The sequence below is a fragment of the Drosophila suzukii genome, chromosome X (genome assembly GCF_043229965.1).
Source record: "Drosophila suzukii chromosome X, CBGP_Dsuzu_IsoJpt1.0, whole genome shotgun sequence".
NCBI lineage: Eukaryota > Metazoa > Arthropoda > Insecta > Diptera > Drosophilidae > Drosophila > Drosophila suzukii.
Genome location: NC_092084.1, coordinates 13,561,094 through 13,583,242, shown reverse-complemented (window position 1 = coordinate 13,583,242; position 22,149 = coordinate 13,561,094). Strand labels below are relative to the sequence as shown.

Below are 22,149 nucleotides of genomic sequence, written 5' to 3'. Positions count from 1 at the left end.
TTGAGTGGGTGGTTTAGTACGTGTAAAGGTCAGTGTAATAAGCTCGGTGACTTGGTGGGTTCGGTTGGCTAGTTGGTTACTTGGTTAGCAACCACGATGGGAAAACACACAATAAATCATAAAATAGGCAAGAAAGCACACACACACATACATAGTAATAGAACACGCGTGCCTCCACACACACTCACACAGACACACGGCGCCGGAAGATGGCGCCACATAGGCAAAAAAAAAAAAGAAGAAGGAGAAAAAAAAAGATCCAAATAGAGAAAAGACCGGAACGCTAACAACAACAAATACCAGCTAAGACCAGCAAAACTTCAGTTTGATTTGACTCGATGGCACATGGCACTCCCATATTTCCACACCCCCACAAGGGGGAACCCCCCACCCCCTACACAAACACATCCCTCTTCCAGAAATTCCGAAATTGGCAACAATTCATCAATGCGTTGGGCCACGCGGCGTATGCGTAATAAAGGATAAGGAAACCGAAATGGAAATGTGTACAAAACCAGACAAAAAGTAGTCGAGGTCGTTGATACCCTGTTTTCATACTTTTATTGCAAGAGTAGGTATTAATCATTCTAAAAATTGGCACACTAGGCGTATGCGTAATATTAATCCTTGTCATATTTGGCCCACAAGGCGTATACGTAATATTAAGTATACGTATAGGATACCAAATAATTTAAATGTTTTTGTTTTATTTTACTTTTAAGAGCTCTTTTCTTTTAGGAGAAGGAAAATATGCTTTAAACCAACGAATTAAAACTAAAATTGAAGCTTATATTGTCCTTAAAAATTATACAAAGTATTTTAAGTTTGTTACATTCGATGCCAACCAAAGTGAAAGTACATAGAAAATGCTCAAAGCCAAAGAAAATCGACAGTAGCCAAACAAATTTTCCACTTTCCCTCATTCCCAGCCTTTGTGTGTGCGCTTGGTGAATGATTTTCAAGTGAAACAGATTTTAAATCAAATGTTATTTAGATTTCCAACCGGCTCAACCTCCTCTGCGTTTGGGTGGTCAAAAAAAAAAAAGAAAAGTGAAATTCCAGTGAAATTGAATGGAGAGCTCGGCACGTATTTGGGAAATGAGAGGTTTTCCTGTGTTTTTTTTTTTTTTTGGGGCTGGGCTGGGGTTACCGCACTAAAGTGACCGAAAATGGTCAAATCGCTGATTGACAACGGGGAATTCCGAAGAGGATTGAAGGGGAAACAGCTTGCTGATTGGAGTCAAAGAACAAACGCATAAATACGAAATGATTGGCAACATAAAAAAAGAAACGAAGACATAAAGAAAGCGGTGGAGAAGGAATAGCACTACCATTGCCACCTAGAAGTCGTTGGGAAATCGGAGGAAATCCGAGGAAAATTCGGGGGAGGATAGGTCTCAACGCTTGATTGATTTCAACAACTTTTAGCCAAAAGTTCTCTATGAGCTTTCGAGTGTTTTCTATGCCTCCAATTCTGGTTTTTCCTATGCACTTTGAAAAATGTAGAAAAATATTCAAACTAAAATATGTATATTTTTGAATATTTATAAACTGCCACTAGCAAAAAAAAAGGGGGCTTATGAAGAAAAGGGGAAACGTTTAGTTTTATTTCTGTTTTGCATTTAAGGCAGTTTTTATCTACATTTTTTTTTCTCTGTGCAACTATCTCTCCTTCCCTCAAGACACTCGAACTTGGGCCAACCAGAAATCAAAGTAAGTAATAGAATTTTAATAACTAACATAAACACGCTCCGTTGCATGACTTGAAAAAAGAAGGACTCGAAGGACTCTGCCAGGCTGGGCGAAGGACTCTCTGGGCGTGGCAATTGAGGTGTGACCGCAAGCGGAAAAGGCAAGAAGCCAGAGAGGATTCTCTGGAAAGTTTGCTAATTATGATTTTAATCGATCTGTGATAAGGCAACGGGAACGGAACGAGTCTAGGGAGCAAAAAGCCTCAAACACAACCCAAATTTGTGCCTCGTAATCAGGCTCCAGTGGTGGCAAGGTATGCTAGGTGGAATGGGTGAAAGTTGGCAAAGAAAGTGGAAAAGAGTGGGGGGGGTGGAAAGCAAGAGAGTGGCTGGGCTTTCGTGGTGTATGTGCCCGGCGTGTTGATTTGATGTTGTAAGACCCATTGCGGCAATTAAACAAAATACAGCCCCCGGGGGAATGGAAATGGGAAATGGCAGTGAGAGCACGACAAGGAAAGACAACTCAATAGGCGGATACAAAAAGATGAAGGCAAAGTCAAAGAAATCGTGCAAACAGACAGTTTATTAGAAAGGAGCTTCCAGGCTTTAATGGCAAAGAGTTAATTGGAAGGTATCAGATGAAAAGCATCTTAAAGTGTGGTAATAAAATAATATACAAGGTTTTGAGACTGAAAAAACTTAAATGATAGCAGGGAAAAAATAAAAATAAAAATTATATAATATAGGAAAATGAATAATCAAAATATTCTCATATCAAATAGGTAGTATATTAAAGCATGGTTATAAAAAATAAATATAAATGATTATTAGATTTAAAACATGAAAAGGTAACAAGTAAATATAAGCAAATATAAATAGAAAATGACAGGAACTCAAAAAAGACTTAGTAAAACAATACAAAATGCAAGATAAATTGAATGATTAAAAATAAGATTTAATAACGAGTACCTGTAGGCAATCTCAAAACCCATTAGAGACTTTCTTCTTTGCTTCTGAAGAACTCCACCAATTTATATTATCCAGCCTTTCATGGCACTTTCCCAGGCGAAAACTATAAACTGCAAATTGCCAGCCAGGCGCACTGACATTATGTTTCCCATCGGATCGGAAAAAAAGGGTTTTGGACGGGAATAAGCAGGCTTAATTTTATGGGTTCGTGATTGGCCCGACTTTCGATTTGGCCCCTTTGTCTCAGCCCTGGCCAACTGAGCTCTGGCCAACTGCTGCTGCTGCTGCCCACCTGTCCGCCTGTCAATCAATGCCTGATTGTCTGCCGCTGTCTCTTTCGCTTATATGTATGGCTAAGCCCCCCCCCTCCCCTCCGAACACCCTATTTTCCCACCTGTACGTGCTGCGGCTTGCCACGCCCCTTTCTGAGCCCCTCCCGCCCTCAGTTAATTTAACTGTCGATGCGCATTAAAACTGAATCCTGTCGGAGGCTCTGGCACAAGTTTTTGGAAAAGGAGCGCGGCGGCCAGAGGACTCGGCTTCATGGGAAAATTGCTCTACGTGCTGTGAATTGTGTTGCAGCATTTTAGGCGCAGCAGCAGCAGCAGCAAAAGCAGAAGCAGCAGCCTGCAGACAATAAAAGCTGCCAAGGGAGTAAGTCAGAAGGGGCTTTTCCAGGAGGGGTGGGTTGGGGGTGTTCGGGGATTTTAGGGGACTTTGGGGGTTTGGAAGGACGATGGTTAGGTGGCGAAAATGGTGGGCGTGTGGGTGGTGGGCGGTGGTTGGAAGGTTTAGAGACTCACAGCCGGCGGCCTCTTTTGTGAGTGTGTCACGCACTTGTGGCATAATTTACTGCCAATGCCACGCCAAATAAACCAACGAACACTCACACTCACACTCATGCACTTCAACACACTCACACACACACACATAGGCAGCACCCACACACTCTTATATTTGTTACACACACACGTAACTGGCGCTGTCAACTTTTTAATTCCCGTCAATGACTTGAGCCCCGTTTTCAGTGGTTTCAGCTCTCAGTTGGCAAAAGGTCTTAACATGCCGTTGATACCCTGGCTTTAGGGTATTATAACTCGGCCAACAACTTTGTCACGCACAGAAAAATAAGTTGTTTTAGTTTTCTGTCATTTAGGTGTATTTTTCATAGAAAATGAATAAATCTTATAGATGGTTTATTGTATGTGTCCAAAAGTATGCAGTGAATAAAGGATGGTGGTCTATCTGGATGAATTCATTGTATTATTGAGTTTGTAATTTATTGTTGCCTACTTTTAGACACCTTCAATAACTTTTAAAAGTTTTTTCAAACCCTTAATTATTAGAGTATATTATATTGATTTTACTTTTCAATAAAATGAGTTCACTTTGCTTTCTAGGGTATTCTCGACTTCAATGACTTCATATATATATTTTTTCCTGCTTTGTTTTATTTATTTACTGCGCACTGTAGTTGAGCCTTGTCATTTCCGTCTGTCACGTGCCGCTTATGAAATATGGTGGGTGTGGTGGGGGGTTCATCCAGTGGGTGGAGCAGAAGGTCAAAGGGCAAACGAATTAAGCTGTTCGAGTTATAACCACTTGAAACATTCATAGGTGCCATCAAAATTGAAGTGTTTTTGAAATAAATTCTTTGTTTGCGCATTGTTTTCTAAGTGGGCAAATATATTTGTGTTTTATATAAAAGTATTACTTATTAATATATTAATTGATAAAAGGGTATAGAAAAAAATTTAAAGAGTAGGAAAATAAGTAAGCAAAATGGGAAAAAGTAAAAAAAAAGAAACCAAACTCTTGCCACTGATTTATTGACCATTTCTTGCCCCACACGCAACTTCAAAATAGTTCAAGGAAATTATTGCCCTGCAGCCATTTTACTTTCTCTTTTCCCTTTCACTTCCACCGACCCCCCCCCCCCCGCCCCCTTTTTCCGCCCATCTAACACACATACACCTGAAGAGTTTACGGCTTTTTGTCCTCCATTTTGGTGGGGATACATAAACAACACTTTCATGAAATTCACGGACAAATCTCCACGCTTTTCCACCTCACCGCCACCTTCATACGAAAAAACCCATCGAAAAAAATCCACCCATTTATCCCCTGGCTCGTAATACTCATATAAAAATAAAATGACTTTTGGAGACGGGAGTCGCGACTTGTTTGTGGCTTCCACGCGTGCCAATGACAACAAAAAAATAGGTACAGTAAATGCCAAGGAAAAAATATAAATAAAAGCATACAGCTTGCCACTAAAACTAAGAGGAAAATCAACTTATTTAACTTTGGCTACCTTTGAGTTTCGGGCAATAAAGAAGAAATACAATTGCAACAATAAGTGTTGAAACAAAAAGTTATTTGTAAGAAAATGTTAGAGTTTATAGACAAAATACCCTAAAAATATCCGAGATTGTTAATCAAATTGTACTTCGTAGAGAGCAATAAAATCTTTTATTACAAAAAGAGGAAAGGCTAGATCAATGTACTGAAAAATATATACAATTTTGAGACAAAAGAAAGCAAGATCAAAGTGAAAATCCAAGCAATTTGAGCAACCAAATTAGCCTAATGAAAAGTATTTTCAAACTGAATTTTCTCAGTTCATCTAGCACGTGTCATCAACTAATTAATAGCACTCAACAGTATTGCCACCCCGTTCTTAACACTCCTTTTTCACAGCAGCCCCATCTTCCCCACAGACCCCTTTTAACCCATGACCGCCCACAAACTCACCTGCCGGCTTCCAACAATCCCAAGATTCCAAACAAAGTTGCGCTAAGTGAAACAAAAATTTCTTGTTGCCTTTTGTCTGGGGCTTAATGCATTAAAGACGGGTTTCTGGTAGAGGAACTTCCCACCAAAGCCCCCCATATAACACCTCTCGCTCACTCAAAATGGTGTGCACACAAGCGTGCCATCCCACTCGTTCCACAAAAGGGGGCGTGGCAATTAACAAGCGCCTCCGCCCAAGAAAAGGAAACAAATTCAGCTTTCACTTTCTCTCGCCGAGCGAAAGTCGCACATCAGTCGACAATTGGGGGCAAAACAATAAGTCCTTTAAAAATCACATAGGAACTTGATTAAAATAGAGCAACAATACTATTTTTTGAATATTTTTAATTTATTTTAAAACAAAAACAATCAAAATTATTAAATCGGGGTTAAAATATTTGTGTGTATTGTAAGCTTTCGTTTTTTTAAACATAACATTTTAAATTAAAAATAAAACTAGTAAAAATAAAATTTATTCTGTTAAGATCTTAGGTTAATTAATTGGTTATTTTTGAATAGGTCCCTATTCTAAAACTATAGTTTTCTGACCGCTGCTGTAGGCACACATATGCCTGACCAGATGGGCAGAAGGAAGAAACATAAGAAGCAAGACCTTCCTATTTATTTATATGTATAATTTTGTGTTGTTTTTTATTTTTCGTTCCTTTGGCAGTTGCTTTTGGCAAAGTTTTTTAATTTAAAAACTTCAAGGGAAAAATATTGAGAGGGGGTGGAAAAAAGGGTGTAAAGTGTAAATAAGGACCACGCCCACGCCCATGCCCGAAGATCATCATCAGCATCGACAACTCAGGTCAGACCCTCTCTTTCTACCAGCATATATCCATCTCTCTCACTTGCATCCTTGACCTGCGTGTGTGTGTGTGTGTGTGTGTGTGCGTTCTGACATCCTGAAAGATTTGTGTTTGTGTTTTGTGACAGCGTCCAAAGCTACCAAGGAACTTGCCAAAGGAGTTTCTGCCAAAAATAATTGTTGTTGCCGCCTTTTGTCGGTGGGTGGTTCCACCGGCTGGGTGGTTTTCAATTGGGTGGCTCGCTGGCACTTACCGCACTGCAGGAACTTCGAGGATATCCCATTCGACGGACGTGTAGAACTCGGACAGATCCACGCCCACCTCCACGACATTGGTGCCGTTCAGCTCGTCAATGTGCCGCAGATCCACCTGAAAGTGGATGCAAAGTGGTTAGTTTACAGATATTTGTACACTGAGATACATGGAACTCCTAAAGTAGTGGCGGATCCAAAATGTTGTTGTAGGAGGAAAAAACAAAAATGAATCGAATCATAGAATCTAAGAGTGGAATCATAGAGTGGAATCATAGAGTCGAATCATTGATTCGAATCATAGGTCATAGAATCCAATCATAGAGTCGATTCTTAGATTAGAATCATAGAGTAGAATCATAGAATCGAACCATAGAGTCGAATCATTGAGTCTAATCATAGAATCCAATCATGGAGTCGAATCATAGATTCGAATCATAGAGTTGAATCATAGATTCGAATTATAGAGTCAAGTCATAGAGTCGAATCATTGAATTATTAAATCGAATATTGAATCAAAATGTTTTCAAACAAATCGAATAGCTTTGTAACTACGTGGACACTGCTTTTTAGGCAAATTACATAATCATACATTAATATGAAACATTTGGATAGGTAAAGAAGTATATCTCACTAAAATCGAATTCCGGTATGAAAAAGTAACCAACATCTGGTTACAGATAATACTCAACCTTAGTTTTCTTCCAGTTGCCAAGTGATTAGACAAATACTGCGTTGCGCTGACAGCGAACATAATTGGACTGCACTCCCTGCCAGATGTCTATGTTTCTGCCCTCGGCTGCATTTCATCCCGGCCCCACCTTATACACATCCCATCTTATCCCATCTTATACCATACCATACCATCCCATCCCATTCTGTCCTGACACGTCTGCCATTCCGATTTGACTGTCAAACTCAGTGGCAGCTCCGCCAGCTTCCTCGAAACTGGGATCCTTGTTGCCGTCCAGAGGCGAAGGATCCGAATCCAAGAGTTCTCTGGAGCAGAGCGGGTGGCCAGGAGGTTGGGTTTTCAGGTTTTCAGATGGCCAGGTGGAGGAATGGAATGGAATGCCGGCTGCATCGATACCGAAATGGACAAACATGCGAAGGCCGCACTTCAATTCCAGTGCTCAGTTTTGCTTAGTTCGGCACGAGTGCAGCTGACAGGACATGGACATCGACAGGACACCACCTGGCCCACAGGAAGGTGTATGGACAGCATTCCTTCTCCTCGGCACCCCTTCGAAAGTCCGGGGTCGAACAGTTCCGGATAAAGTATTTGACATGCAACGGCAACACTCTATCGAACCTGATTCTTGGCTTTCGAGTGGATTTTCTGGCAACATTTTCACTTTGCAGATCGAAGGCAAGAATTTGGGGCCCCAAGTTATGGCCACTTAACTGATATATGTTGATGGGAAAAATATTAATTACGAAAATGTATTTTTAAAGGTAATAGTTTTTAGGAAATTTTTAATTGTATATCAGAAATGCCTTGTTTTTTAGTTATCGATAAGATAAGAGCTAAAAATATTTCATTTTTTATTGTTATGTATTTCAAATCCTTTGAAAATATGGAAAATTCGTGTCTACTTTTCTCAATTTCAATTTCCATTTTTCCTTGTTCTTTTGCCCATGTCGCAAATAAAGCTTTTCCACAACTGCATTATCTAGTTTTTGCCCAGCTGGCTCAGCTTTTCTGTGTGCACTAGCTGTTTGAATATTAACCCGGAAGTGCATTCATCCCATCAGCAATTTTTAATTCCTTCCTTTCTTCGACTGAATTTCCTAAAGCATTTTGTCTGCCAATTTACGCCTCAACGATTTTCCATGGTTTCCCAGGGCGGGGGGCTGAAGGTGAAGGGGGTGGGGATTGAAAAGGAGGCTGCTGCAGGTGCCAGTTGACATTGTTGGGCGGTGGGTGGTGGGCGGTGGAAAAGCGTGAAATTTGAAAAGTGACGTTAATACGATTTCTCGTTTCCATGCTCACTTTCTATTTTTGCTAAACTCTGCCCTTCTGGCAATATGCACTTGGAAAAATAAACCCCCATTGAGCAGAAAAAGCTTTATAAATTATAGACCGCATAAAAACCATATTATGTTACCTTTTTTAAAATTTTCAAAACTACTTCCTTTAAAAATATGTTGTTTAGGCATGGAAAAACCAATAAAAAAAATATATATGCATTTAGTTATTCCTTCTTAATAATTTAAAATACAAATTTACTAAAATAGAAAAATATAAATATTTAAGTGTAAATATTAAGGAAAATATAAAGCTTTTTTTTAAATTTAAATACTTGAACACGATGGAAAATAACAAAGATGGGTTCATTCCACTTAAGAAAATGAAGAAATCCTTTCCCAAATTTGACAAGTGTCCCATCCACTTTATAACCGCTTTTTTATAACAGATTGTTGGAAACTGTGTGTGGGCGTATCCTGTGCAAAATCAAGTGTGAAAATTGAGCCTATGAACTTGCCCTTGCCTTTTGTTCGGCGCCACACAGACTTCACAATTTTCCCCATTTCAGCCCTTTTCCCCAGCGATTTTCCCCTCAAGTTTGGCTCATTGACACGAAATTAGGAAATCGACGCTGGCTGAACATGAATGAAAAACAGGCTGCGAAGATGCAGCTGTGGCGCAATCTGGCCGAAAGGGAAAATAATCAGACAGGATGCGGCCTCCCAAGGAGCTCGGCAGGTGCAATGGATTCCTGGCTGCTGGAATTGCCGATGCGGAAATTGTTATTTTAAGTGGTTGCGGAAATTTCAGTATAAGGAAGTGATGATTTAATGAAATACTTCCGCTGTCGAGGAGACTGATGCCACGTAGAACTAGAAACGAGAAACGAGAAACCAGAAACTGCGAATGAAAACGCTATTCCATTCCATTCCCTTCGAAGACTTCATAAATAATTTGCTGCTACTATGTAGGATATCGCTCATTTTGAGGTTGATTTATGCGTGAAGTTGAACACAACATGCTACAATTTATGCCACAAAATATGCTGACACTCAGATGAATTTATCAGCAAATAGGAAATGTTTAAATATTAGAATATTACATATTACTTGGTAAGAAAAAAATATTTCAATAATAATTATTATAATATTTCATTCCGAATTTATAGCATTTTAAAATATGCTGCTTACTACATTTATCTTACATTTATCTTATCTTAGAATAATATATAATGAAAATATATAAAATATACTTTTAATAACTGAAATAAAGTGGGTCTATTCATAATGGAATATTAACAGTAATATAAAAAATAAATATTTTAAAAAGTAACCAAAACTAGAAAGGTTTATGTAGTAGCATGTGTTTTTAGCTATCCCTGGACTTTATTACATTTTTTCCAGCATTTATCCACTTATAGTTTTCATTTAGGCACTGATTTTTCTTAGTGCATGTAACATTTGAGACAATGCCATTCCCCCCTCCCCTTTCTTTTCACCGCCCCTCATTTCGTGTCGTGTCAAATGCTTGTTAGCGCCTTGCCTTTTTAATAGTAAATGAGCATTTAGCTTTTTAGCAAATTAGTCAGCCGTCTGTGTGAGCAGGTGTAAATGCATATGTGTGGGCCAGAAAGAGATGGTTCACATACACACACACACAGAAGAAAGTGCCTACATTTTGCTAATTGTCTCGACAATTAAACTAAGGCAGCAAGTCAAGATAAAGACAGATGGAGATATTTTATCAGTTCTGCTAATTGAGTGATTGAAACAAAATACACAAATTCCCCCCACAATTCCCCCCGGGGTAATTTCGCCTTTAAATAGGCCTTTATATTCGCCATTAAATTGTCCGCATTTTGCAATATAATATCCATCGGCTGTGGGCGGCGTGGGTGGCCAAGTTAATACATTATTCACACAAAGTTATAAGGCGCTTAATTTGATATTAGATGGCCAATGTGTTTAATAAGCCTGAAATTGAGTTAATCATCATTTGGCTTCTGTTTGGTAAACTCGATATTCGGAATTTATTTATAGATTCAATTTTAACTTTCTCAGAGCTGCAATTTTGTATCTTTAATAAAGCAGAAGTTGCAAAACACAATTTGTAAATTGTAATTGAATATTGTAAGATTTATCTTCCAATTTCGTTTTGTTACTGTTTGGTAAAGTATTGTGTTCTTTAACAACTATTAGTTAAGCCAAGAAAGCCTAAAATGCTGTAAGAAATCCTGTGAAAAACCTCAAACCATTTTTGGCTTTCTACCGCTATCGAAAACCGAACACTTTTCCAACTCGAGCGCGATTTTATGGCCTGGCTAATGCAGCTCAGTAGATGCATGTGGTTAACCCGTCTGTGCCTATTTCTCCAGTTCCGTCTGAATGGAGGGTTAAGCGGATGGGGCACCGAATGCTGCAAGCTGACTTAGATCCCCGCCTAATGCCGGTTCATTATTAGCTGGCAAGTTCCCAACCGCAGAACGAAGCCACAGAGCATCCATCGAGATTCTCCAGCCGTTCCTATCTATTGCACTTCGAAAAAATATATTAAATTACTAATATGCTTGCCTTAAAAAATATTTTCATTTTCGTTTCATTTATTTGCTTATATCCTAACTCTAGCATGTAAACTTTATTTTAAAAAATTAATTAATTATATCACTTGAGCATTAAAATTAAAGCAACTATCATATGAATAGAGAATTATCGAATTTTATATTTGTAAAAAGATTTAAAATCTTAATATTTGCACTTTAAGCTATATTTAAGATTGCATAAATGATTTTATTTTATATGTGACTTGCTTTTGTGTTGCATTTTCTTACAAAATTATATAGCTCACAAAAGAAAAGTCTTTATTCGGTTATTACTGGCTGATAATAAAAAAACAAATATAATTGTTGAAAATGACTTGTATTATAGCCCCTAATTTCCTAGAATTGTGTTTCTATTTGTTTTTTGAATTTTCAGAATAATTTTTAATCTCCTTGTTGAGCATTTTTTCGAGTGTATCCCCCTGCCTTGAGTTGCATTTTTGTGTGGTGCAGGGAATTTTACGAGGTTACGCGGCCTCCGACCGCTAGTCGCCGACATTTGCCGGGCAGGTGTCAAGCTGGCTTAGTGTCCTGTGCTCTGAATTCTGGTTACCCAGTTTCCCAGTTCCCCGGTTCCTGCTGGTCCACCCTGCTCCATGGTCCACCTCAACCCGATGGCCAAAACCACTGGAGACGTTTTTATGAAGCCTCCCTGCGGTCGACTGTCTGTCTGACTGTCTGTCTGTCGGCCTGTCTATTCCAAACCCATTTGCCTGCCGTCTCCTTCTTTGTTGCCCTGTGTTTTGTGGCCATAAAACGTGAGAAATTCCAGGCCAGTATTCCAAAAAGGAATTATGACCGTATTTCGGTTTATGACCACTAAACCGGGCTCAGAGACACCCGAAAAAGGAGCGCCAGGTGAGCAATTTGTAAATGTGTAAATGAGATAGTCACCAGGGAATGGGTATGGGGGTATGGGGAATGGGAATGAGATAAGGAGCTTTTGGTCCTTTAATGGCAACATACTATATATACATACATATGCACAGACCTATCTAGCTGATATATTTGCTGCTCCGACTCGAACACTTGCCACAGATTTATAAACCAATTAGCCAAAGGCCAGGCGGCCAGACGGCCGAGAAACTTTCATTTGTGTGGTTTAAATTGGATCACGTGTGGGTATGCTGGGGGATGCGAAGGGATCTCTCAAGGAGCCGCCAGCCAAATTTGCGGTCCACATAAAAGGGACATCAAAGATTTGCTTCCAAATGGGAAATTGAAATCTTGTTTGCCGGCAATTCCATTGTTTTTGGCTCTTGAAAACGAAATGGATTTGCCAAGGACATGGGATTTTATGTCTATTTTAGGTAATTTAGTATCTAGAAATAATGTACTCTTGGTTTCACCCTTATTTCTACTCATTTAATTGTGAGTAAATACTATCTACTTTCTTTCTTTAGAGTTTTAACCCACCTGAAAGCCGTCGTAGGTCCAGCTGCCGAACTTCATCACGCAGGTCTGCTCGTCGAAGGGAAAGTACTCCACGTCGATCTCGCAGGAGCTCTTGTAAATGGCCGGCGGTCGCCACTCGACGCGTCCCGTGTAATTCAGCGTGGCCTTGGTGGCCAAGGTCACCTCAAAGTTGCCGTCGGCGCTGGAAAGTTCATCAGGATATTATATAATAAGCTACTTCACTTTGGAAACAATTTAATGGTTAATAAAAAGCAAACTAACAAGCCCAAACCCTCGATATTGCTTATAAAATTTCACCTTAACAAGACATTATTTACTTATAATGAAGAATTTAAGGAGAAATAATAGTATTTGCTATATTTATTTCTTTAACACCCGACTTCCATCGCGAATTCTTTAGAACAAGAGGAACTTAAATGTACCACCTGACATATTTGATGGGCTCTAGGGTTTTAAAGAGACTTAGAATGATTTATGAATAAATGAAGACCGCGAATTCTTGAGAAAAATAGGAAGCCAGTTTTAAAAAATTAAAATAACTCTGATAGATTCTTAGAATTCTATAGATACATAAGAATTATTATATTTAAAATACACCCTTAAAATGATGCCCCACGGAATATATAATCCCATTTGCCATTAAAAAATGTAGATCTTTTTAAAGCTACAATACTCTTATACCCCATATATGCATAGGTACACCATCTGAACTCACTTGTTGTAGAGGACGATGTCCGGACGCCAAATGTGATCGGAGGGCACGTGGAGCATCTCTACGCCGCCGTACTCCTTGGGCTCCCACTTGAGCTTGTAGTCGTACCAGGACTGCTCCACCCACAGGTTGGTGGTCATGATCTGGTTCTTCAGATTGACATCGATCAGTTGGGACAGCTTCAGCTTGATGCGAACGGTGAGGGCGTCCGTCACATTGACCACCGGGCGGACCAGTTTGTTGTAGTTGCTCAGCAAATCGTCGTACAATCGTTTGGCATCCGGATTCGCTGTGCTGCCTGCGGAGTGGATAATATACGTATATTAGATATTGCCAGACAATGGATAAGCGGTGCTAAAGTGGGTCATCAAATATGGGGGGTATGATTTATGTGTGAACATGTGTTTGTATCGAGTGGTTCAAAACTTTCTCAATGTGAGCTCGAAACGCCCGGGGGCCTTCGGCTTGGCCAAGTTTATTAAACGCTTTTGATAACTACACTTTTTGTGTGTAGTGTGCACAATGGCCCCGGAAACTCCACAGAGAATAGTTTTTACTCTTGGTATTTTTTTGTATCTATACGCTCAAAAAAGTATTAACCCTGAATTGTATAAATTTTGGAGTCAATGACATTTATCTATTCTTTAAAAGAAAATGTTTTCAATTGAAAGACACTATTTGTTACATAAAAAAAATAAATATCCATTGACTCATGCCATTCTAAAATTAATGGCGAATACCTTTTTAAATATACTCATAAAGCCAACTTGTCGTATGAGTAATATTTTTATAATTTTGTAATATGTTTAACATTCAAGAGTACTTTGTATTAGAAAGTGGTTATACATGGGGAATAAAATTAAGAAGACTCCTAAAACTTAAAACTAAAATTCCCTCCCATCCTAATGCCATATTTTGAGTGCACATCCTGGCTGATAAATCTTTTCCGAAATTCCCCGATATCAATCCTAGCTCCTCTGTCATTCAAAGCGTATTTAAGTGGAGTCCTGCAGCTAAATTGATTAAGGGGGAGCGGGGAGCTGCCTACGTCCTGGACACGTCTGTGGCGTAAATGTGCGAAAATTGCAGGTGCCCCTTAATGATGCAGGAAATGAGTTAATGCGCCGTCAATGCCAGCGACACCAGCAACAACCAGCAAAGAGCAAATGGGCAAAGGGCTGCCAGGACAACAGCAACTGGGCCAGGGGGCAGTGGGCCTTGGGGAGCGGACAGTGGCCGGTGGGCAGAGGTCAGAGGTCGGGGGCGGGGGCAGAGGGACTCGCCGAGCGACAGCAGTCAGCCAGGCGGGAGGCCAATGGCTCAGTCAAGCGTTCGCCTCCATTGTTCCTGCTCCTCCGCTCCGCTCCACTAAGTCCTGCCACTGCACTCGAAAAAATCGGAGCCAAGAAGGGAATTACATTTTATATATTTATTATTATTAAAATACTAAGCCCATATTTAAACTCAAACTGTTTCTTGACGATATAATATTTTTCGAAACTTTATAAACACTTAATTTTATAAATTATTTTCAAAATTTGAATAAAGAAATTTAAAATGTAAAAAAAAAAATTTTTTTATATTAGTTTTTAAAATTTGGTCAATGTTTTGTAAGTTAAAAAACACAATTTTAAATATTGCAAATTTAAAAAACTACTTTTTTTTAAGGTGACATAATCCTAGTTATATTAAGAATCTTTTGAAAAAAATGTTATAACTTGTTTTATTTGAAATCCCTTTTTTTTATATATATAATTTATATACCTTCCTTGGGAAAGCAATAGATTTATAGATGTTGTTCAACACTGAATACTTTGTATATACATTCCTCCTTTTTAAGTTCCATAAAGATTATAAATATATGAAATATTTTTAAATTTTTTTTTATTCCCTCGTGATTTCTCGCCGTGTAGTTTGACATGCAAAGCAAAGCGAGGAGCATCAGAACGAGAGCCTGATTGGCATCCTCGCCTGGGGGCGACAGCCATCCGCCCGCGGGGTTGGCTTAGCCTGGCCCGGATCGGCACCAGTCTGCATCTGATTTTGAATGGGAATGAAAGGGAGCCGGAGATGGAGACGAAGATGTAGATGTGGAAATGGATATACTTAGTGGGTGGGTGGGGGGTACAGAACGGGGCAGCTGTAAAATGTCGCCAATGTCATTATGCGAGGCTTGCGCTAATCAGCTTATCATTACTATATAACATGGGGCATAAAAATGCCTGTCGCTGGGATATAAGCGCATTAAAATAGTTACTGGGCCCGGATTGAAATGGAGATGTTGTCGAAAGTCGCAGACAAAGCGAAAATAAATCAATTAAAAGATTTCCCATACCCATTATCCTCTCGTTCTCTCTGCATGATGTTTTCACCCATATAATGATATAGTATGTTGGTGGTTCTGTTTATTCTTTTTGCCAAGGTCCCGGGCGGAAAGCTAATTAGCAGAGCGACCCAGCCAGATTAGCCCCACAAAAGGGGGGCGGGGGAAGTGGGGGGCGTGGCTATCGGCGTATATCATTAATTTAATGTCCCGCACATTAATTGACTTTGTCGGAGGGAGACGATGGGCAGCACAATGACCATAATGCGAGCATATATAATGCTGTATGGTTTGTCTCCCGGGAGTCGGGGAATTGGGAAACTGGGAAATTGGGAAATCCGAAATGGGAAATGGGAATTTCGGGTATTCGGGTATTCGGAGAATCGAACCATGTTAATGGCAATGGCTAATCCCGAATGGTTATGCTGCCAGCCGGGCATCATTGCGGCCGATTTTAGGGTTTAGGTGCTGCTAATTTCGGTCAGTTGACAACAAACAAATAAATATAAATTATCAATTTAATCTGTGATGCCTTAATTGCACAACAGCCAATATGGAATTCATAATGGGGAAATAATGGAAACGAAATGCGGTATTTAATATCTAATATGGGAAATAATGTGACAAATTTAAAAACCTTAAGAATAAATAATAAAAGTTGTATTAAAGTAACTTTTTAATGACTTATGGAACTGTCTTTCTTATTTTTTTATAAGTAATACTTGCCTTAAAATAAAATAATGAATCTTAGGGAAATCAGTAAGCAAAGGCTGACAATCCCTTCCTCAACTTCTTTGTTCTTGGGCGTGCTTAACTAGCATTGACCTACCCCACTTTGGGCCACCCAAACCCAGTGACATTACCATCTGGTGTACTCACTTTTGGCCACATCTTGCGGCTGGCCTAAACATCTTAAACGAGCCTTGAGGCCGTTAGACGGCGTCGAGTAATTTGAGCAGCACATGGCTGCGGATTCTGGATGGTGGAAGCTGAATTCCCGATACACTCACAAAAATAATCATATTTTATTTTTGAAAGATTATAAAAATGTAAAAAAATTATCCTTATATTTTTAAAATTCAGTTTCTAGGAATTGTGAAGCTATGTTTAATTATTATAATTTTTAGAAATCATGTCAATGGTTATAGAACATATATCTTTTAAAGAATACTTTATCGATAAGTATCTTAGATACTTAAGCAATATTTACACTCTGAGAAATATTTTAAGTTTAATCGAAAAGTATCTTAAATACTTAAGCAAATATTTGACATTTTAAAAAGGCTACGAGGAGTTTCTTAATTTTAGACTTAATTTTTCCAGAGTGTACTTGCACTCGGTTATTCATTTGGCAAGGTGTAAAACTTTTATGCGACACTGTGTGGGTGTGCGAGTGTGCCAGTGTGTGTGCCACACTCATACACACAGATTGTGGCTCGCGTGGGAAACGTTAAGTTAAACGGACCTTTGCGGCGACCGCTTTTGTTGGGCTCGACTTGGGCCCGTCATACGCGGCGTATGCTTTATATTGCCCAAAAAACATGTGTGTGCCGGCTGTTTGCCTGTGTGTTGGTGTTAATCGACTGCCGGTGTATGTGTGTGTGTGTGTGTATGACAATCACATTAAGGTAGCCAAAAAAGTACATTTTATGATTGCTTTGCGTGTTTTTCCCCCAACGAACACCGCACTTGTAAATGTGTTTATTGTCAAAAGCACACACAAAAATGAACACGCATAAACAAGTGTTCATGGCCATGTCTACACTGGCCAGCAGCATTTTGTATATCTTTTGTACCTTTTTTTTTAAAATAATATTCAAGAAATTTCAAAATTAGCCTTTGATAATATTTGTATCGACTCAAAAATAAGCAAAAGACATTTGTTTTGTATTTAGACAGATAGAATTTACATTTCCTTGGCCTTTTGCCTGTTAATTGATAAGACCAAGGACAATTAAATTTGCATTCGAAGGGATCGACTTCAATTCGAATACTATGTGCCATTCGGTTTGGAATTCAAAACATTAATGGGGTTGGGGATTCAGTGTCTCTGGACTGACCTCGACTTCTAATTAAAGCACAGTGCTTTTGGCTGCCGACCAAATGCAATTTTCCTGTACTCTCCTGTATTTTCCCCCTTTGTTTTTCCCCATTTTCATTTCCACACTTTCAGATCCTGTTTCTGACTCCTAAATAATTATTTTAGCTCTATTCTGTTCTATCCGGTTGTTATAACACTGGGCCATCCACACACATTTGGGGTTTTCCAAATGTGCCATGAACTTCTGATTAGTTTACTCCCGATCCTTTTGTTCCTTTCATTGCTGTGACGATGGTATTAATGAATAAGAGAGCATGTGGACAGTGCGTTTCGCAGCTGTAAGTCGGCTGTGGAAAAATCCCTAAATGGGTAGTGCAATAAATTGAGAATTGCTGTCAATTTGTTGTGAATAACCAAAGAGAAATCACCAAAAGAAAGGTAGATATACAGATTTAAAACTTCTTTATTAACATTTATTTTGCAAATAAAATTTATTTCCAACCTTTTAAGCGTAGAAAAGGCATCTTAACTCTCAGATGACAAAGGGCTTTTCCTACATTTTTTCCACCTTAAATTTTCCAGTGGGCATTTCCCTTTGGCTGTGCATTCATTCACAATAATTGCGTGTAAATTTGCAGCGCTCAACCAAAACCAACTTCAACAAAGAATAAGCGAATAACCGAAGCAGCATTTTCATGATAATTTCAGCTCTTTCTTGGGCTATTGAAGCCGCCCTGCTTTTCCGCTTTTCCACTCGCTTTTCCTTTCTACACCGCCCACTCCCTGCAACCCCCCGCGCCTTTGGCTTCGGCCTTGTCTGCCAATGCCAAACGTTTTGTTGTTTAGTTCTATTGGAATTTATGGCGTTGTTTACACAAAAATTGCATTCGCCTTTTGCAGTTGAGTAAGCAAAATAAAAAAAGGGAGAGAGGGGGGTTAAAAAAAGGGCGAGGCGAAGTTGAAAAAGAATTGAGGGAAAAGCGGAAAAACAGGTGAATCCTGGTGGGTGGCAATGATGCAGCTGCTTCAGCGGAGTTTTCTGGAACATATATATATATAAATATTTTTGAGTGAAATTTCGCCCTTTTCGCCCGTTGCAAGGAAACTTTTCCCATTCCATCGCAGCCACTTGCGAATTTCCCTCGTTATGAGGTTTCTTTGTGTGTGTGTATAAGTATATAACCAGCCACGCCCACTGACAGCAGCTAATTAAAGGCGGCAGCTAAGTCGCGTAATTAGAGAGTAAGAACCCTAAGCCCACTTTGCGTATACGTAATGCCGCAGCTTTCATCAAACTGAATTTACTGCAAGTTTTCAGGGATATTACAAATTTATATACATCATATAAAATCAAATATTATAAGAAATATTATTTAAAGCCTCTCATTCTATTGTTTCTGATTAAATGGGTTGATTCAGGACCGATCTGATCGTGTTTTTCGGCTGACTGAACTTGCAGTGCAGCAAAATGGGAAAAAAGAGAGCAGTCCCGGCTTTTGGTGCATTTGCAACTGCAGTGGAGGGCCAACGGGGCGTATGAATAATGAAATGCTGCCAGCCAAAAGGGGGGTCTGCCAAGGGTTAAGGGGGTTGCGGCCAAACAATGCGAACGGTTCGAATGTGGGTGACAAACTGGCCTCGTTTTGTTAACCCTCGAACCGCTATAGCTATCGCCCCCCCTTTTTTTGGCCAGAGGCGTCTGCAGGTGCAAAGGCAGGTGGCACGCACATTGGGCAACACAAACACGTTCCACACATTCCACCAATAAAACAGTAACAAAAAAAAAGGGGGAGAAAAAACAGCCAAAAGAAAGAAACAAATTGCAGATGAAAATACGCAGGAAAAACGGGGAAAAGCGAAGTAGACAGCTACTGTGTAAATATAAAATGAATAATTTTGTTAGTTGTTTCCCGGGTTTTTCTTCTATTTTTTTTGGGTTTTTTTTTTGGGGGGGGGGGGCGGAGCAAGTGACCCACGAAGATGCCACAGCAGAAAACTGGGTGAAAACCCAAGCGAAAGTGCTGACCAAGCCACATGTGTGTGCCTTTTTGTATTCCAGGAGGCTTCTCGGTTTTGGCAGGCAGATAAAGCCGAGAAAAACAAAAAATGGTTATATTTAAGGGCACTCAGAAAGTTTAATTTAAATGTCTGTAATAGATGGAATTTTTGCAAATTTTTCTAGGATGCCACAAAATTTCTAACGATTTTTTGAATCAAATTGAAAAGTAAAGTATTCATAATAATGGATTTAATAGGACCATTATGGTACTTTTTTAATATTATTTAAAAATATAGTGCCTACCAAAATAGTGGTATTGATAAATTATTAGAATGGGTTAAAATGTGTGATTAATTTTCAGTGGACCACTCATTTTTCCAATAGCTTTAACCACTTTTCCACTGCTTTTTTGCATTCCGTGTGGAAATTGGGGCATCCAGTTTGATATATTCCCGGTGATATGAACAATTACATGGCCATCAAATGCAAACGAATGCAATCATTCACTAACTGACACCCTGTGCCAGTTTCCTCGGTCCCCCCGATTTCCCCCCCCCCCCACTTTCCACACCATTTTCCAAGCTTTTCCTCCGCCAGTCATCGTCATATCCATGCTGCTCCTGTCAGGGGCGTAAACGCTGCGTCCGAAGCTTAAATGGCAATATTTTTGCCAAGTGTCAGGCGATGCCCATCAACTAGCCCCCACACTTGGGATACCAAAAACACCCAGTATCCAACACCCAATACCAAATACCCCCCCCCATACCACCCCATACGAACTCATCCCATTTGAAATACCAAATTTCATTCGTTTTGTAGGTGTTGCAACCTGATGAATTGAGCGTAGAGCACGTGCATGATCCCCATCATCATTTTTTATGGCCATGCGTCAAAAAACGAACAGGAATTACCAGAAGGCAGAAGGCCCCCCCAAACCTTAAATACCATCTGGCTCCTCTGTCAATGTGTCAAAACGAATCGGGAGTTCCCTAGGATGGCCGAAAAAATGCCGAATGTTCGAGGAGCCGCGGGGTAGATCAGATTTCAGTGCAAGGAACTTGAAGAGCGGCGGAAAACGGAAGTAGGAAATGTCGCCGACACGCACACTCGAAACGGAAAATGGTGAACGGAAAAATGGGAACGGGAAAATGGGAATGGGGATGGAAAAGCGGAAAAAGGGGGGCAGAGGGCACAGCTAACGCATTTCTAACGAGCAAAGCCAGCAAAAGTGCTTTAAATATGTACACAACAACACAAATCGCATATGCTCTTTGGGAAACTAGCATCATATTTAAAAACATCAATATCAAAAATATTATATCTAAGCAAAAAAAAAAAAACCTAACTATTTAATTAAATTTTTAACAATTCAGTAATGAGGGGTATTAAATTAAGTCTATGTTTGGATATAAGAATTTATTTAGTGCTTTGAAGTTCAATCAGACATCAGATCATCATAAAAATAGTATTATAAGTAGATCTTTTAAGATAAGTGGATAAACTTTATTATATTATTTTTATAGTTATACAATTATTTAATAACTGTTAAAAGTTAGAAAGATATTTTCCGAAAGTATCAAAATTTATTAATGTATTGATTATATTTATATGGTATCTAGGACTAAAAGTATTCAGACTGTAAGCTAGGGTATGCGCAAACAAAATCCGCTAGTCTTTGGCCTTATTGGAATTGTGGGAGTCGGGCCACGCCCCTTTCCACTCCGCCTCCGGCAGGACTCGCCATGTGACTGTGTGCGTTTGGCATCATTGACACGCGAAAAGCATGAAACATTTTCAGCATTTATGTGAAAACCTAACCTTTGGCCCACCACCTACACTTTTGTTTTCGCATTTCTAGCTCACTTAGCTGGAAGGCAAACGAAAGCTGATTACTTTGGCACAAAGGAATGCCATAGCAGGCAGCCGCGGAGAACAATGCGAAGGACCTGAAATGAGGTCCCAAATTAATGTTTAAGAAATCATATTCTTTATAAAGGTTTAATGAGTTCGAGCAGCAAATAAAAGCTTTCATCTAACCAATAACAATAAATAAGCCCTAGAAAAGCTATACAATGTGCAGAATTTCCCATGTTGAGGGTCTTACATTTTTTTTTATTTTTATCACAAACATTTCTATTCATTTAAACTACATAATTGGTTAGTAAAAATATTGACAAAACTTTCGCATCAGTTGCATTAAGCTGTGCTAATATTCTTGAGGTTAGTTTTTAATGAGGTCTCATTTGGCCCTGGGGTCCGCATACTTGCTCCATCCTTTGTGATATAATAATCCGATTGCATCCACTTCAATACAGAAAGGAACTTGTGGTTGGGGAAAGGGAGGGGTTTGGGGGAGCATGTGTTATGTCGAAAGTTTTACAGGGCTCAGTTGGATTCACTGGGGAATACAAGAGTGCGAACTTATATATATATACACACTATTATGCCATACAGTGGCATACAAATTATAGGAAAAGTATGCTATTGTTTTTGGAATTTATAAATATTTATATTATATTATGTATATTATATTATACTTATATTTATAATAAATATTTTGTATGTATGATCCTTAAA

The 22,149-nt window shown here is 39.2% G+C and overlaps 1 protein-coding gene across 1 annotated transcript in view; it reads right to left on the bottom strand.

Annotated features, from left to right (window-relative positions):
• The window catches only part of nAChRalpha3 (nicotinic Acetylcholine Receptor alpha3), a 108,494-nt gene that overhangs the window by 16,148 nt on the left and 70,197 nt on the right, over positions 1 to 22,149 (bottom strand). The window contains exons 4-6 of the mRNA XM_036820618.3: positions 13,213 to 13,507; positions 12,498 to 12,678; positions 6,519 to 6,634 (exon numbers count right to left, since the gene is read on the bottom strand). Coding sequence (XP_036676513.1) covers positions 6,519 to 6,634; positions 12,498 to 12,678; positions 13,213 to 13,507 — 592 coding nt within the window. The remainder of the gene's footprint in view (positions 1 to 6,518; positions 6,635 to 12,497; positions 12,679 to 13,212; positions 13,508 to 22,149) is intronic.